Genomic DNA, 16555 nt, shown 5'->3' on the forward strand with positions numbered 1-16555 from the left:
TTCCTAATCCTACAGTCTGTCTCCAACAAAATCATCCATCATGCTGGAGTTAACAGGGATAGACTCACGTACACAGAGCAAAAATACCAACCGCAACACTGAGTGAAGGGCTGTTGCTATGACTTTAGCAAGTTGAGGCAGCAGTGCATGAATGCTGGGGAGATGAGACCACAGGATGATGCAGTGAAAGATACTGTAATGAGTGCTTGTGAAGGGTGGGAGCTGGTCAGTTTATTGGTGTCCATGGCCAAAGTTGAGAGCACATGGAAACTTGAACCCGGCACACAGTCATGAGTCATTTCCGCAACTGGAAACAGAAGGATGCCTCCTGTGGGGCAGGAAACAAAGGCGCTCTCCTGGATACATTTTGACACACTTTGCCGCCTGTAGATCACATGTGGCTGATACCCAGCTTCTGATAAGGTCAGTGATTTCACATACTCTGCTGGTGTGATGAGGAATCAAACCAGAAAACGTGCATTAAAGATAGATTTAAGCGTTGAAGATTAGAGCGTTCTGAGGCTTTGCCAGGAACTGCCCCCCCCATGTGACCTTTTACACACTGGCACACCACATCACCTCATGGGTTTATTTTATTTTACTGTCTTACAGGGCTGTTGCTCAGAATACACTCACTGTCTGCTTTTGTGTCTTTAGTGTGCCACACTGCGTCAGGGCTCTCCACAAAGCCGGCAATGATGAGAGGCGCCCTAAAAGCTGTTTTAATTTCAAGCTCAAGGCTCCGCTAAAAGGATGGATGTCCTTTACATTCAGTCCTCCCCCCCTTTCTGGTTGCTTTGTCACTGTTGTCATGAGCGCTGGAGCCAGCCAGAGAGGAATCCCTGGAATCTTTTTCGGCTGACCTGGCTCTGAAAAGTAATGGTGACATTGTCCTAGTAGCAGACCCGACTCCTAGATGCTTAATAGTAAATTTCAGCCCCTGCATCATGTGTAAGAATAGTCTGTGGCCCTTCTGGTGCCTCAAAAAAACTAAAAATGAAAAAGAAAAAAACATTCAACAGTGACTGTATGCCCTTCACAGTTTCCATAAAATACGCAATAATTTAAGCATTCTAAAATAATTAGACTGATTTAGGTTAGTTGCAGTTTACAGCAGAGTGGAGCGGTGAGTTTAACTCAACAGCAGTGATAGGGTTAACATACCCATATGGTGTACCAAGAGGTTTGGTCCAATGCTGCTGTGGGCCAACAGGAGAGCGAAGGCTGGGTGGGGGAAGAACAGAAGGGAGAGGACAGCGGGGCATACACTCTCCCAACACCTGCACCTGGTCACTTGAATCTCACTCAGTCACCTCCAAACTCACTTTTACGGATCAGCGGACCAACATCTCGATCACATCACGGTGATGGTTGTTGCCATCCAGGTTTAAACTTTTCTCTCTCTCTCTCTCTCTCTCTTTTTTTTTTGGAAAGAGTGGAAAAGGCGTTAAAGGATTAGTTGTTTTCCCCTCCTCCTTCTCCTCCTCCTTTTTTTAAGAAATTATGTTGAGTGAATGCCTTTGGTCAATGGCGACCGATTAGCCTTCGGTTTTTCCTCAGAAGAGGAATTAGCAAACCTATCGGATTGTTTTATGCCTGCGCAGAGCTGCTGACAGAGATTTTCCAGCCCAGCTCCGAGGCGCAAAACGCGAGGAGTGCAGCGGTAACATCCCGCAAGTTTGGGATCTGAAAGGCACGGCGGCTTTCCCGAAAGCCCGGTATCAAAGGTAGGACATTTAACTTCTCTCTGGTTTAACTTTTAACTCAGGTTTGGTTACTCTGTAGCGTAGTCTGGATGGCAGATGACTGGAGTGCACGCATTTGTAGCCCACGGCTCCTATTTCTGGATGTTGAGTTCACAGGTAAGCGCGCACTCCTCCCGAAAAAAGAACAAGGTTATAGAAATCCTGTAATCATTATTATTTTTTCTTTAAATGGAAACCATATAATAACACAGCAGAACTTTAATCTCTACTGCTGATCCCACCCAAGCACAGAAAACCAGCAGGAGTGCCGCCACTTGTACAAATACCACGAAAATCAGGCCATCTCGAACATGTACTCCCTCGGGCTCAATATAATGGTTTAGTAACACCCACTAATTGCATTTGTAACGATATTTTTAAGGCATTTCAAGTAGACTCACCCTTTAATTATTTTTTCCATCTTCATCTAAGTATTGGTAGGTTAAATGTAGCCTTCAGAGTCAGCAGGTCATAGACATTATGTATTCAAATTAGGGTCAAATATGTTTTCTAATTATTTGTCAGTATCAGTTTATTATTAATATTTTGTTTATCATGTTTTTATTTATAAAGTCATAATGTTAATGTTACATGGGCTAACTACAAAAAAAACCCTCACACCTTTGTATTTTTAATGGTCTCTACCTCATTTCAAATATCTCACGGTGCATGACGGGTTATTAGCAAGTAATATACAAGGTTTGATAAAAGCGAATAGGAATCAAGCTCCCATGGTGCGTAAATATAGCAATTGTGTGAATATGCCAAGAAGACTGTGAGGTATTCCCAGCAGCTTCTGTTTTAAATTTCAAAATTTTTACCATGTCAGTCATTTCAGTTTCATCAGCTTTTTTATGGAAGCATATTTTTTTGTATTATGTGTGTCAGATAAATGAGTGGCTTATTGTGAAAAAAAAAAAAACCTTTGTGAAATCACACCCCATTTTTGACCATGAATAACTCATTTCCAGGCTTGTACCATGTGCACTGGAGGCCTTGGCTACACGGATGTCATAAGGAGGGGGGTAAAAAACCCGAGGGATAGCTTATAGCCCGAGCAAGGCACACCTTCAGGGAGACAATTTAATGGATGTTATGGACTCAGCTTTTAGTATTCATAATTTATATGGGATCCTCTCAAAGCAAAGTGCAGATGCATAATAAATGCCTGAGTTAAGGTCTAACAGTTAGGCTACGTTTCAACACCCCTAAACTGTCAGAAATTGTTTCAGCCAGGACTACCTGTGTCTTTGAACTGTCATATATTTCACTTCTCAGCTCCTGAAAGTACACTGACATGCTTTGTTGAAAAGACTGAGGGAAAACCAGAGGGACTCATTGATGGGCATCTTCATCATCTTTTTGATACAGTTTTCTAAAAGAAACATGGGCAAAATTTATGCAAAACAAACTGTAATGTGTACAAGATGAAGACCACAAGGCATTAGTCTTCTTTTTTTTTTAGACTTTTTCCAACTGACTGTATACTTACAAGTATTATTATACAGTCTTGACACATAACTCACTACGCTTACACTTTAAATAAATAATAGGCCTGTCATATTTTCCAGCGCAGGTGCGAAGATTTGGACGTTGTTCTCTCCTGCCAAACGAGACGTCTTGCCTTGGAAGGCTGCAGGCCAAACTTCTGATCAGAGAGATCAGAGAAAGTGAGAGAGACTAGCTTGCCTGTCCTCCCTTCTTTCTTTTTATGTCTCCCATTTCTCATGGGGCACTCTATAATAATAGTTCATTCGTCTTTCTTCTTTTCGTCCAGATTTAGATCTCTGTGGGCTACCTGCGTGACTGTTACCATGACAGCATCTGGAGCCCAGCTCCTCCTTTTGGCCCTCTGTGTTTGCAGAAGCTTGGGCGTGCAGCAGTCTGCTCCTCGGGTTCGCCTCTCCTTTAAAGGTGAGTTCGTACAGATTAACTAGAACTCTTCTGTCAGTGGGGATTATCGTAATAGTTTATTGTACTTGTTTGGTTTCTCCCGCAAAGCCACTCGCTTGCGCAAAAACTCACCCATACGCCCACGCGCTCATCCGAACTAGCGGTTCTATTTCCTTTTCATGCATATGTAAAGAACGTATTTCCTGCCACACGTCAAACTGTGCAACGCTGAAAACAAAAGGTGGATATTACGTGTGGGTACTGGTAGTGCCCTTCAACAATTTGTCCCCACACCCTGAAATCCACACGCACTACAGTGTGACCTGTCAGTTCTTTGTTTTTTGATGTCTGACGGTCTGACACAAGAAGGAAACAGCTGAAATTTGATCATGACCTTTTTGAAAGCCAGAGTAGATTTGAGATGGGGCAGATAGTGTTTTCTTTGAAGCTTTTTTTCGCAGGTGTTTGGGATTTTCCCATGTTGTCTGTTCCCTGTCGTCATTAACTATAATAGCAGAGATTCATGTTACAAATATGTGGAAGACAACTTTGATCCAAACAATGTCGGATGATTACAGGTATTTTCTGCATCCCTATCATGTTGTCACTTAAACTCGCAGAAAGACACACAAACACACACATGCGGGCATCACACCTGAACTTTGTGTAAGTGAGAATTAGAGGTGTGAGTGAGATTTATAACGTTCCCGAGCACTTTCATGTGGAGTTGAGTCAGGACCTTCTGTTTGCAGGTCAGGTCTAGGCAGTGCTGACATGCTTGCTTCACTATGTTCTTCAAGTGCAGCGATTTAATGGGAAACATTTATGATTTGGTACAATTTCAAGAAAAGCCACCTGAGGCAGATTAGAGGTGAACTAATCACGGGATCTGTGCTTTATAGCTGTTGGATGCTACACGCTGTGCTGTTTTGAATTCAGCTGATTTTGTAACACCAAAGACACGCTGTTGACAGCTCTTGCATACGGAGACACTTTCCATTTGGGGCTCGAGAAAGTAATTGCTGTGCATTTTTGCGTGACTTTTAACGCTAATCCCCTTTTGGTAAACAGCTTATACATACCAGTGAGTTTTTGCAGCAGTTTGAACAAAGTAGAAGTCTGACCAGTTGCGCAAGCTCGGTCTTGAACTTGATCGTGTTCCTCTCAGAAAAAGGAATTCACATCTGTCAGGAGCTGTCCTTGACAATTTCACTTTCAGGAGGATGTTTGTAGGAGCTGAAAGGTGAACGCTAGATTGTTCCTAAGAGCACGTTCGCAGACTTAAGTCACCCTTCCCCCTAATACCAAACAAAAAAAGGAAAAAAAAAGTTGGATTTACTCTGCAACTCTTTTCTGCGACTCCAAGGATTTATTGTTCATTGTTTGTGACAGCGAGTCTCTTTGTTCCCTTGAGGCGCCTGTGGAGGAGGTTTTTGAGGAGGCTGGAGGACATGTGACTCTTCTGAACGAATGAGCCGGGCTGAGTGACACTCCGGGGGTACAGGAGGCCTGGAGAGGAAAGGAACACTACACTGACTTCCCTGCTGCTGGGAAGTTGTATCAGTCATACGCGCTGAAATGGGAATAACTGTAAATCGGTTGAATTAGTGTTGCTAGAGAGCAAAATCGGTGGTGTAACTGAAGCCATGTTTTAGAATCTTATGCCCTCGCGGTGCTGTCAGCAGTTAGCTCATACTCGAGAGACGTCTGGGACTACAGTAAATGGCAGCAGTCATTAGTGCCTTAGTGACAATATGTTGTCAAGTTGTAACACGAGAGCTCATAGTGGCCCAGCTGTGGCTTCATACTTGAATTGTGTGTCCTTCCCAGTGTTTCCCTATCAGTGTCAGAATGTTGTCAGGGGGTAAGTGTTTGCTGAATGTTTACCAGATGATGGCAGTACATTGTTTGCTATTTTTGGAGAATGGAGACATGTATAGGGGTGTGGTGTTTCTACATTTAGCCTGTTCAGTGAATCCACTATGACCCAGTGATGTGGCACTTGTCCAGAAGCTTGTTATCCTGTGTTTACCTCTTGGGAACAGAACCGGACCTCGTCCCACCTCTGAGACTCCATCCCATGTTGCCCGGAGATCCGATTGCATAGCTTATTTTTGTTGCACCTTGACTGCATCCTGTTAACACGCGCCTCAAAAGGAAAATGGAAGGTGCTTTGATGTAAATAGAGATTGTGCGTCCTCTTGATTCCCTGTAAGCCCACTTCTAAGGGTCTCTGTGAACATTTGTCAATATATAAGCCTGCTGTCTTTACCATGAGTGCGCCATGTCCCAGTGTGCACATATGGAGGTCAGTATTTTGCACATGCCACAGATGTATGAGCGAGTCTTGCTTTGTATGTGTTTAAACTAGTTGTTGGATGAAAGAATGGAAACTTTCAGAAGTAAAGTCCTCCACAGTAGAGTCCATTTGTCTTGCTGCAGATGAAAATAGCCTAATCAGGGTTTTTCAGGAGAACAAAAAAGGGGGAAACATTTTTCACTGCATGTCTTAACAGGTTACGCTCTGCTGAACACAAATCTGATCTTAAGATTTAGCCGTGAGTTCCACTGACCGTGTTTCCTAAGAGACTCGCTTTTTCGTCTAACTCCACAGGGCACGCGGTGCCTTAAACTCAATCAGACAGCCAGGACGCATAAAATATTAAGATCTTAAAAGCGAAAATGTTTCCTAAAATGCTCTAAGTTGAGTTATATTTAATCTGTGACACACATTTTCCTGCACATAAGTGAGAAGTATGCTGTTTAATGGACCATAAGTTCATCCAAGTCTGTAATGAAACATGGTAAAAGCATAAAAGGAATAATATGACTGGATTTTCTCCACATGACGCTGTTTTTTCCGAGTGGCGAAGTTGTCTTTTTTTTTTAACAAACTGGCAACACTTTCCAAACAGAACTGATGGACACAAGAGCGGCACGACCCTTCAGCTTCACCTTCAACACCAGCGATTACCGTGTACTTCTGATGGATCAGGACCAGGGACGTCTGTACTTGGGCAGCCGGGAGTACCTGGTGGCTCTGGACATGCAAAATGTTAACAAGGAGCCACTCATAGTGTGTATAAATTCCTTTCTTCCTAAATCCGCTCTGCCATTTGCTATGTGGTATTTAGTCTCAGAGTGCATTGATCCTTATTAATTCACTGTTTGGGGGTATTTGTGCTTCTGGAACAACAGATCCACTGGCCAGCATCTGCCAAGAGAAAGGGAGAATGTCAGATGACAGGAAAGGGAAAACAGGTACCGTCAAGTATTTACATCCTGTTCTTTCTAAAAAGTTGGAGGCTCCTGCTTTAAAGATACAATGTTTGGATTCCATTTGTCTTACTCTCCTTTGTCAGGGTGAATGTGCCAACTTTGTGCGGTTGATAGAGCCGTGGAACCGCACCCACCTCTACACTTGTGGAACAGGAGCGTACCAACCCATCTGCACATTCATCAACAGAGGCTGGAGGGCAGAGGTGAACAAGACGATTACCGTTCCCTTACAGGCATTTACAGCAAAACTCCTCCAGCTTTGTCCTCGCTAAATATTTCACAGCTACAAGCCAGGGCGCTGATTTGTTTATGATTTCCCATGCTCCCTTGTGATGTCTTAGCGGTCTATTTTCATGCATACTGACTATCTAATCTGCCTCTGCAGGACTACCTGTTTAGGCTGGTCCCTGGGTATGTGGATTCGGGGAAGGGAAAATGTTCCTATGATCCCAAACAGGAGAATGTTGCAGTTTTGATCAGTAAGACATGACTGATTTATAGCCAGAAAAAAAACACTAAATTCCTTCTCAAACTCCTTAAGCTACTGTTTCACCACCCCGTTTTTTTACGGTCCCACCTGTGCAGATGGTAATCTATATGCAGGGGTACATATCGACTTCATGAGTACAGATGCTGCTGTGTTTAGGACCATGGGAGGAAGAACGGCAATCAGGACAGAGCAGTATGACTCCAGATGGCTCAATGGTGAGTAAGTGTGGGTCTGAGTAGGTAAATATTACTGATTACAGGTTATTGCTCCGCTCATTTTTTTGACAACCACTTGTCTCAATCCTCTCTCTGCTTATCTGTTTTTATCCTCCAGAGCCTGTGTTTATTCGGATCCAGCAGATCCCTGACAGTGCAGAAAAGAATGACGACAAACTGTACTTCTTTTTCCGAGAGAAGAGTCTAGACTCCAGCGGCGGGGCGAGTCCCACTGTTTTAGCCAGGGTGGGAAGAGTGTGTCTGGTGAGCCAAAGCACACTGCGCAAGTTGTGAAACTATAAGCAGCTCACCTTTTTAATATAAAATGCATTGACCTAATTTCTTTCCTGTCTAGAATGACGAAGGAGGACAGAAGTCCCTGGTGAACCGCTGGACGACGTTCCTGAAGGCTCGTCTTATCTGTTCGGTGATAGGAGAAGACGGGGTGGAGACACGATTTGACGAACTACGTAAAGTCATAATAAAATAAGCACTGTGTTTAAACTGGTTGCATTATAACTTGCCTATAGTGTTATTGATTTGCATGTCATTCTTTTAATAGGGGATGTGTTTATACAGCCAACGCAGGATGAACGAAACCCTATGGTGTACGCTCTCTTCACTACAGCAGGGTGAGTCATATTTGGAGACTCGGTCAATGAATTCACTTCTCATTCAACCTCATTAACTCAGTTTTTATTTTCACACATTTTTGTGGACATAACTTAATTTCATGGGAAGGGTGCAAGCTGTCTCCTACCTCTACTTATTACCTTAATTGTCTGTTTGTGCTCAAGCTCTGTGTTCAAGGGATCAGCAGTCTGTGTTTACTCAATGGCTGATATCCGCAACGTATTCAACGGACCGTTTGCCCACAAACATGGCCATAATTATCAATGGACAGAGTACACTGGCAAGATTCCCTACCCAAGGCCTGGAACGGTAGGTTTCTGTCACGTAATGTCCAAAATGACACAATGGAATAAAACCCAGATGCTGAAATTTGAATCAAAAGGAAGTCACCAGATGATGCACACGAAATCTCCCCTCCTTTTTCTTTCCGTCCAGTGTCCGGGAGGAACCTTCACTCCTGGTATCCGATCCTCAAAGAACTTTTCAGATGAGGCTGTGAATTTCATCAGAGCCCATCCCCTCATGTTTCATTCAGTTTATCCTATCCATCGCCGCCCCCTGGTGGTGAGAACTGGTGTGGACTATAGGTACACTGCCCTGGTGGTGGATCAGGTGGATGCTGTTGATGGGCGCTATGAAGTGCTCTTCCTGGGGACAGGTGAGACAACTTCAGGGATGATTGCACATGCTCGGTTGAAGTTGATTTCTTTTTTTTTCATGCAAATGTTGTTTTTGATCATAATTCATTCATACTTCTAGATCGAGGCACTGTGCAAAAGGTAATAGTTTTGCCTAAGGACCCAACGAGTATGGAGGAGTTGACACTTGAGGAAGTGGAGGTTTTTCGGGTATGTCTAAATGTGTGGTCCTAAAAAGTACACAGTGCAGTGTGTTCTAAGATAAGGGGTCATTTATTTTTACATTTTTCTTTTTTTTAATGCATTTTTAGACCAGAGCACCAGTCAAGACTATGAAAATATCATCTAAAAGAGTAAGACAAATCTAACCTGGTCATATACATTTCTTTGCATGAATTGAAACAAATGCCCCACAGGCACTTGCTGAGTTTTTTTTTTTTTGCTTGTGTTGCCACAGCAACAGCTGTACGTGTCATCAGACGCAGGGCTGACCCAAGTGTCGCTTCACCGCTGCGGGGTGTACGGCAGGGCCTGCTCTGACTGCTGTCTGGCTCGGGACCCCTACTGTGCCTGGGATGGAGAGAGTTGCTCTGCTTTCACGCCATCAACCAAAAGGTCAGGGACATCTCACAAACCTCTATACTATAAAGTAAGGATGTGACAATAATGTCAAATTTCAACTCTGAATTCTGTCTCAGGAGAAGCAGAAGACAGGACGTTAAACACGGCGACCCGCTGAGGCAGTGCAGAGGCTTTAACGCCAAAGGTGTGGCAATTTTATGTGTTTTTAAAATGATGTAAACTTCAAAATTTAGCAGGTTTTTTTTCTTAACTTTATTTTTTTTAACCATCTAAATGTCCAGTTGAGAAACGTCTGAGAGAGACAGTGCAGTTTGGAGTAGAGGGCAGCAGTACCTTCTTGGAGTGTCAGCCTCGTTCTCCCCAGGCCACAGTTAAGTGGCTCTTCCAGAGAGAAGGAAAGAGGAAAGTGGTGAGGAAGAGCAATCTTTTTTCTTTTTCCTTTTTTTTAAGATGCAAAAGGAATCACTTCACTTTTTGGTAACTATCTTTATTGCTTTTATTGCTGAGAGGTTTTTTTTTCCAGTAAGTATCGGGGTTTGTGATCACTGGCAACAAAGAAAAAAAGTCCCTTCTTCCAGCTTAGAAATAGCCTCACAATGCTGTAAGCAACAGCAGACCCTGTGTATATAAAGCAAAATAATTTTATATATTAAAATATGAACATTTTGCTACCTTTTATATAAGAGGCTGTTTCTGTGTTTCCACAGGACAATTATTTGCCCTGTTATTTAAAATTATTATTTAAACTTAAATCTACTGTTCCCTTTCTTTGACATATCTGCTGTTTCACCCTTTTTCCTTCAGCTCAACCGTGCCGGAGGGGTTGTTAAGACCAACCACGGCATCCTTCTGAAGTCTCTCAACCAAACAGACGCTGGGCTCTACCACTGCCTCGCCACTGAAAACAACTTTAAACACACGGTGACCCGCATTGCGCTGCGCATCCTTGATCGAGACATCGTTTTAGCTCTCACCGCTCAAGACGAGGACGAAGAGCCAAAAACCCGTCAGACACGGCCATACGCACAGTCGTCCCTCGCCTCTACACCATTCCCGCCTGAAATTAGACTGATCAACCAGTACTGTCAGTCCTACTGGGAACAAATCAGTCCCAAACAGCAGCAGCAGCGTAAGCGCACCAGCCGCAGGCACACAGAAAGCCCGGACCAAGGGCTCGGCTAGGAGACGGGACCAACACTGTCCGGCACTGGCCTGTATAGACTTTATGGTGGACTTTCATTTGACACATCTTTGGGTGTCACTTCTATTCATTAGGCAGGCGATGCTGTCTTTCTGTCCTTAATGTGTATTGGTGGTTTTGCAAACGCCAGCCCAGTAAATACATATGAAATATATTTTACACTACTGATGACCACATTCTAAGTTGTAGCATACATTTCTATTCTCCAAAACACAGCTGTATTACCAATGTGGTTAAAAAAAATGAATGAATAACAGACTGCACATTGGGGTTGATCACATATTTCACACACACTTTGGTGTTGATTTGGACAAAGGCTGACTGTGATGTAAAGTATATGTAAGATATAGTTAATGGGCTCCAACACGCAAAAACACAAGTATGTTCTCTTTTAAGTATCTTGAAACAGAAATGTAATATATTGATTGTGAATATAATATATAAGGTCGTGATGCAGTCATTGGATTGCTCTTGCATAACGATGACATGAATGCATATTTTGCATGCGTACTGTTGTTGTTTGTTGCAAGTTGTACATTTAACTGTTCTGTTTTCTGGTGTGTTACGATGTTTGTAAGGTGTATTGTTTTATGTTAAGCTAATTCCATTGGATTTTGTCATACAATGACTCCCTTACTGTCCTGTGCATTAGTGACCTACAGTATGTGAGTATTGAGGCTATGTATAGCGTACAGTGTTCTTCCAGTCATGCACTTTGTAGGTGGTGGTATTTGAGGGAACTGGGGATTTTTGCACAGACGTTTGAGAATATGATACAGGAACCTACTTTTTTATGTATAGTATGTTATAAAAATGGGAACGAAACTGGCTCAGATTTAGTATTGTTGGTATTCTGTCATAAGCTGTAGTCACAGGTTGGTTTTTGGGTTGTTGTTTTTTTAAATGGCTCTTTAAGCATATTTTCCACTCGGAGCCGCTTTTCACCTCCATAGTGAGAATCACAGTGCTATGTGTTGTGATGCTGATGAATCCTACACTGGAAGTGTTAGAAAAAAATATAAGCATTTCAGAATTCTCATCAATTTGTTCCTTTCGATCTTTCATTTTGAAATATTTGTTTAATTTTATTTCATTTTTTTGCAAATCCTCTACAAACAGTACTTTATCACATATCCAAGCTATACTCCAGTTTGCAGTTAACGAACCTGTAACAGATCATCGCATGTAACAGTGTAACAGTTCATGGGGTTAAAACAAACATCAGAACTCAAGCAAGTGGAAAATTCACAAAAAACAAGAACAGCTAGATCAGTCATCCCATTCATCGTCATCATCATCGTCATCCCCACCGTCATCTTCACTTTCATCTGAAAGACAGAACAAATATAAAGTGTTTGTAGCGCTGACAGTTTAACTCATGGATGCATACACTCACGCACCACTTTATTAGGTACACCTAGCTCGTACTGGTTTGGACCCCCTTTTTTCCTTCAGAACTGCTTTAGTTTTTCAGCAAGTTACTGGAAAGATTTCACAGAGATTTTGATCCATATTTGCATGATAGCATCATACAGTTCCTGCAGATTTGTCAGCTTCACATCCATGATGCAAATCTCCTGTTCCAACACATTGCAAAGGTGAGCTATTGGAATGAGATCACAGCCTGGGAAGTGATGCCTAGTGGGGTCTTCTTCTTCAAGATTGGATGTGTTCAGAGATGCTCCTACCTTGATTGCAACTAGTGAGTATTTCTGTTACTGCTGCCTTCCTAACAGCTCAAAGCAGTCTGGCCATTCTCCTCTAACTTTAACAAGACATGTTTGCCCAGAGGTTTGCTCCTGCTATCCAGCAGTTCATCCAAATAACTTCTGGATATTTTCTTTCTCAGACGATTGTACGTGAACCAGAGATGGTTGTGCGGGAAAACATCAATATGAAACACTCCGACCAGCCCATTCGGCACCAACAACCATGTCATGTTCACTCACTTAAATCACCTTTCTTCATTATTCTGATGCTCAGTTTGAACTTCAGTAGGTGGTCTTGCCCTACTGAATGCCTAAACCCAGTGATTTCGTGCTATGAGATTGGGTGATTAGATATTTGCAGTAATAAGCAGCTGAACAGGTGTACCTAATAAGGAGACCAGAGTGTATATACAAAGATGTTACTGGTAGTGTAATATTTACCAGAGGAATGGATGACTTTGCTTCTCTTCTGCATGACCATCATGAGAGCACCGACAATGCCTTCACCTGACTCTGCTGATGCAGGTGGAGCTGGATTAGGGTCGTCTGTTACCTGTAATACACGGCACCACAGGAGGACAAAATGTAAACGTCAGTACGCTCTACAAATATCTCGGCATGTTGCAGCATGAAAATCAAGACGTTTGACTTATGTAACAGATGTTCTTGAGAAAGCAGAGTTTCTTTACTTTTCTCAGTTTTTTCCCGATTATGATCTGATCCAGCAAAGCTCCTCTGCTGTCTCCTCCACCAACGGAAGCGGAAGTAGGTCGTGGTGCACCGCCAGACATGGGAGGAGGAGGGAAATCTGAAGAAACAGAAGTTGGGGGAGGTGGCGGTGGTGGTGGTGGAGGAGGAGGAGGTGGGCCCCCTCCTCCTCCTCCTCCTCCTCCACCACCAACCCCTCTGCTGGGTGTAGACGGGACAGGAGGAGGTGGAAAACCTGCGGAGCGCTGGCTTGGTGGTGGAGGAGGAGGAGCGCCGTGGGAAGACATGGGAGGTGGAGCATGAGGAGACCTTGAAGATGGAGGAGGTGGAGCATGTGATGGCGGGGGTGGCGGAGGGCCGCTTCGGCTTGATGGAGGAGGGGGTGGTAAAGATCCACGAGAAGGAGGTGGCTGGGGAGGCGGGCCTGCTCGCTGTGAATGACCTGGAATGGGAGGCAGAGGGCCAGAACGGCCTCGCTGGGCTGGAGGGGTTGGAGCAGAGGGGCTAGAGCCTGGTAGCGGAGGGAGGGGCCCCTGTCTGCCAGGTGGAGGAGGTGGAGGTCCTGTAGCTACAATTGAGTGGAAGAAGGTATAAACATATATTACAACTCATCCATGGTTTAACAACGAGATCAGCCTGTTTGGAACAGTGAGATAGTTAACTGAGTCAAAAACGAGGCAGTGAGAGTCTAACCTGCTCTGTTCACCTCCCTTTTGACTGCCTCCATCCCTCCTGACTGTTCAATTACATTATAGATGAGCTGGGAGGTTTTTTCATCCCTCATTTCAGCTTCACTAATGCCAGCTTGAGACAGCAGCCGCATCAGGTCAGGGTCCAGGTTGTTAGGGTCCCACCCGACATGACTTACATGCCTGATGGAAGGAAAGAAGAAGGAAACCGTTTATTGAAGTTAAATTTAAACAACAAATTATGAACATTGCTCTAAAACCTCTGACAAAACTTAATTTTCAGTGAGTCATACACTCACTTAAATCCACTAGGTGCTCCTATGTCTGCTTTGGAGAGCTTGGGGCCCTTTTTCTTCTTCTTCTTGTCCTTCTTTCCTTTGCCTGTCGCAGCAGAGGCAGCAGCAGGTGTAGGTACCGAGCGGTAACGTGAAGACTGGATATCTGGGTTTTGAATGTCCACTGTGGCCATGTGAAAAGACGGAGGGCCACTAGGTCCTGTTTTTGGAAGATGTCCAGATTAGCTCACTGGTTAATATGTTCCTAGTATGTTTCATTTTATGTATCAATAGTAAAAGGTACACAGCAAAGACAGCGGTTGCACACCTTTTTCAGGTGGGAGTGGAGGCAGGGAACCTCTGTCTGCAGTGAAAGAAAACAGAAAATTATATGTAGCACTACAGTTTGCCACGTTTACACAGCATACTGTTTTGAAGTTTTTGCCATCTTACCACTAGTGTGCGGGGGGCGCTGTTTCTTGTCTGTGAGAGAGGTGAGAGAAACCATTTTGCATAAACGTCACACACAACCGTTGAAACAAATGAACGACTTGTTGTTTTATATATAATCACGTATCAGCCTGGAAGCGATTTTTTTTCTAAGAGTACTAGAATAGGGTACTTGATAAAAAACTTCCTCATTTAGTGTGATTTTAATGTTTGTTTGTTTTTTCCCCACAGTGCTTTCTCAAATATATATATTAACCTCAAACCATCTATACACAAATAAATTGTGAGTAAGTGGTAGCCATAATATTTCAAATGTATTCTTTGCTTTCCAATTCTAAAAAGAGACATCAAAGCAGTGAAAGGCTGTGGCCTCACTGACCTTGACGGGTGTTTCTTTGGTTGATTTTTTCCTGAACAGCAGTTTGGAAACTGTCTGCTTCCTGCTGATCACAGAAGTTCAGTCCGACCTGGCAGTCCTACAGTGTATAACAAACGCACACAGAATCAGGATTGATGATTTTTGACCCATAGTGATGATTACACCAGAAGTAATTGCACCACATCACATCATAATTACAGCTTTAAGATGAGGTAAAACAGGGGATGTGCTTACATCAGCAGGAAAGGTATGAAAGAATGGCTTTGGGGCTGAGTACACAATTTGGTTGTAGAGCTCCTGCTCCCAAACCATACTCCCGACCTGTAAAAAGAGTGAATTAATATGTCAGTCTTGTGAGATTAGAAACTTAATCTAAGCTATCTAATATGGGACCCATTATGTGGGGGGTTACCTTTAAATCAAACATCCGTATGAAATAGGAGCGCTGAGGGTTGTCTTTGACGAAACAGGCCACCCCAGTGTGCTGCAAGCTCCACATGGATGAACTGTTAGGTAGAGCCATGAACAGCTGTGCGACTGCGGTGGCCATGGACTGAACACATAGACAAGACAGACATTGAAAAGAGCTCAGAGCTGATAGGAAACTTGAGAGCTTTTTATTACAGTTCATATGTAAATTTGCAGCTTTGTGGCGAGAATAAACTTCCTCATCTGCTTTCATTTGTTCAGATAAGGCTTAAAGTTTGTGATGCTCCTAGTTTTTCAATGCAGCCTTCTACATAAATAAAATGTGTAGCTTGTGCACATCTAGTGTTTTGTTATTATGGCGGGGTCACACAAGTGTAAACACCATTGTTTACCTCAGAGGCCAAAAGCAAGAACTGAACAAGGCAACTTCCACTGTAAGACCAAAGCTGAGCATAGTGACTAATTCTGACAGCAGAGGAAGAATTGGTTCAGCCACCATTTCCTGTTACAGCTACCTACTTTTTGATGACCTAATGTCAGCGAATAACGCTTGAATTCACATAAACTATCAATAGATTTCAAAAATATAGAGTAAAATAAGACAGGCCTTCAAATGGACCAAAAACAAAGCGACTAAAAGTATTAAGAAAATAATCTGCCAAAAGAGAGTTGAGAAAATGATGGTACAACAACACTGTGTTAAAAGTATAACAGTCCTCAACCCATTGTTAAACTGTGCATCAATTAGAATGATGTGTACTCCAGTGTACGCCGCCTTCTTTTAAGGTAAACGCTTTTAACGAAAAGGATACAAGTCAAGACAGATAAAGCAGAGCGACATTCTTTCAGTTGGTAATCCCCTCCCGGGTCAGCTAAGAACTTACAGCACACCTTCTGCCCAGCAGCTCCTCCAGCTTCTCATTCTCCTGTGGGCTCAGCAGAAAGCTTTGAGTGCTCTCTGTTTTAGTTTTAGATCCACGACTCATGGTCCTGTGATAAAACCGGTTATCCTAAACTACTGTATGCACGGCATTTGAACAAGCGCCCTTGCAACAGAATACTCTCTATAGTTAGCTCTACAGTCAAGGAAGTTTCTCTTCTCTCTTCTTTGCACACATCAACTCAAAGCCGGAAATGAACGACCACATTTTTTCTTCTCTCGCTCAGACCCAGAGCACAAACGTGTTACTTCCATTTTCAGAAGGAGGAAGTGCAATGTTGTATCTCTCCTCCTCAAGTA

General features: G+C 43.2%; 2 protein-coding genes across 6 annotated transcripts; one reads left to right on the forward strand and one right to left on the reverse strand.

The window, feature by feature from the left end:
• Nucleotides 1–1260: 1260 nt before the first annotated feature.
• LOC134618124 (semaphorin-3F-like) lies at nucleotides 1261–11695 on the forward strand. Of its 4 annotated transcripts, none has more exons than XM_063463407.1 (19): nucleotides 1261–1727; nucleotides 3322–3415; nucleotides 3523–3659; nucleotides 6554–6714; nucleotides 6837–6899; nucleotides 7001–7120; nucleotides 7303–7396; nucleotides 7503–7622; nucleotides 7741–7886; nucleotides 7978–8092; nucleotides 8185–8254; nucleotides 8420–8564; nucleotides 8691–8913; nucleotides 9015–9103; nucleotides 9205–9246; nucleotides 9351–9508; nucleotides 9592–9659; nucleotides 9757–9884; nucleotides 10280–11695. In XM_063463407.1, the coding sequence occupies exons 3-19, from the start codon at nucleotides 3560–3562 to the stop codon at nucleotides 10655–10657; spliced, it is 2220 nt and encodes a 739-aa protein (XP_063319477.1). In that variant the 5' UTR covers nucleotides 1261–1727; nucleotides 3322–3415; nucleotides 3523–3559; the 3' UTR covers nucleotides 10658–11695. The 4 variants fall into 4 exon arrangements, with proteins under 4 accessions (XP_063319477.1, XP_063319478.1, XP_063319480.1 ...); XM_063463410.1 differs by having other exon boundaries at nucleotides 1577–1727; nucleotides 3317–3415; XM_063463408.1 differs by lacking the exon at nucleotides 3322–3415 and having other exon boundaries at nucleotides 1360–1364.
• A 76-nt stretch (nucleotides 11696–11771) lies between these two features.
• Nucleotides 11772–16410, reverse strand: LOC134618126 (actin nucleation-promoting factor WAS-like). 2 transcript variants are annotated; one of them, XM_063463411.1, is made up of 11 exons: nucleotides 16200–16410; nucleotides 15299–15439; nucleotides 15121–15207; nucleotides 14887–14983; nucleotides 14511–14540; nucleotides 14386–14421; nucleotides 14082–14277; nucleotides 13787–13965; nucleotides 13075–13661; nucleotides 12827–12938; nucleotides 11772–12004 (listed from the first exon to the last, which is right to left on the reverse strand). In XM_063463411.1, exons 1-11 carry the CDS (start codon nucleotides 16299–16301, stop codon nucleotides 11946–11948), a joined length of 1626 nt encoding a protein of 541 aa, XP_063319481.1. In that variant the 5' UTR covers nucleotides 16302–16410; the 3' UTR covers nucleotides 11772–11945. The 2 variants fall into 2 exon arrangements, with proteins under 2 accessions (XP_063319481.1, XP_063319482.1); XM_063463412.1 differs by having other exon boundaries at nucleotides 16207–16311.
• Nucleotides 16411–16555: the final 145 nt, after the last annotated feature.

The sequence above is a fragment of the Pelmatolapia mariae genome, linkage group LG20 (genome assembly GCF_036321145.2).
Source record: "Pelmatolapia mariae isolate MD_Pm_ZW linkage group LG20, Pm_UMD_F_2, whole genome shotgun sequence".
In the NCBI taxonomy this organism is placed as follows: domain Eukaryota; kingdom Metazoa; phylum Chordata; class Actinopteri; order Cichliformes; family Cichlidae; genus Pelmatolapia; species Pelmatolapia mariae.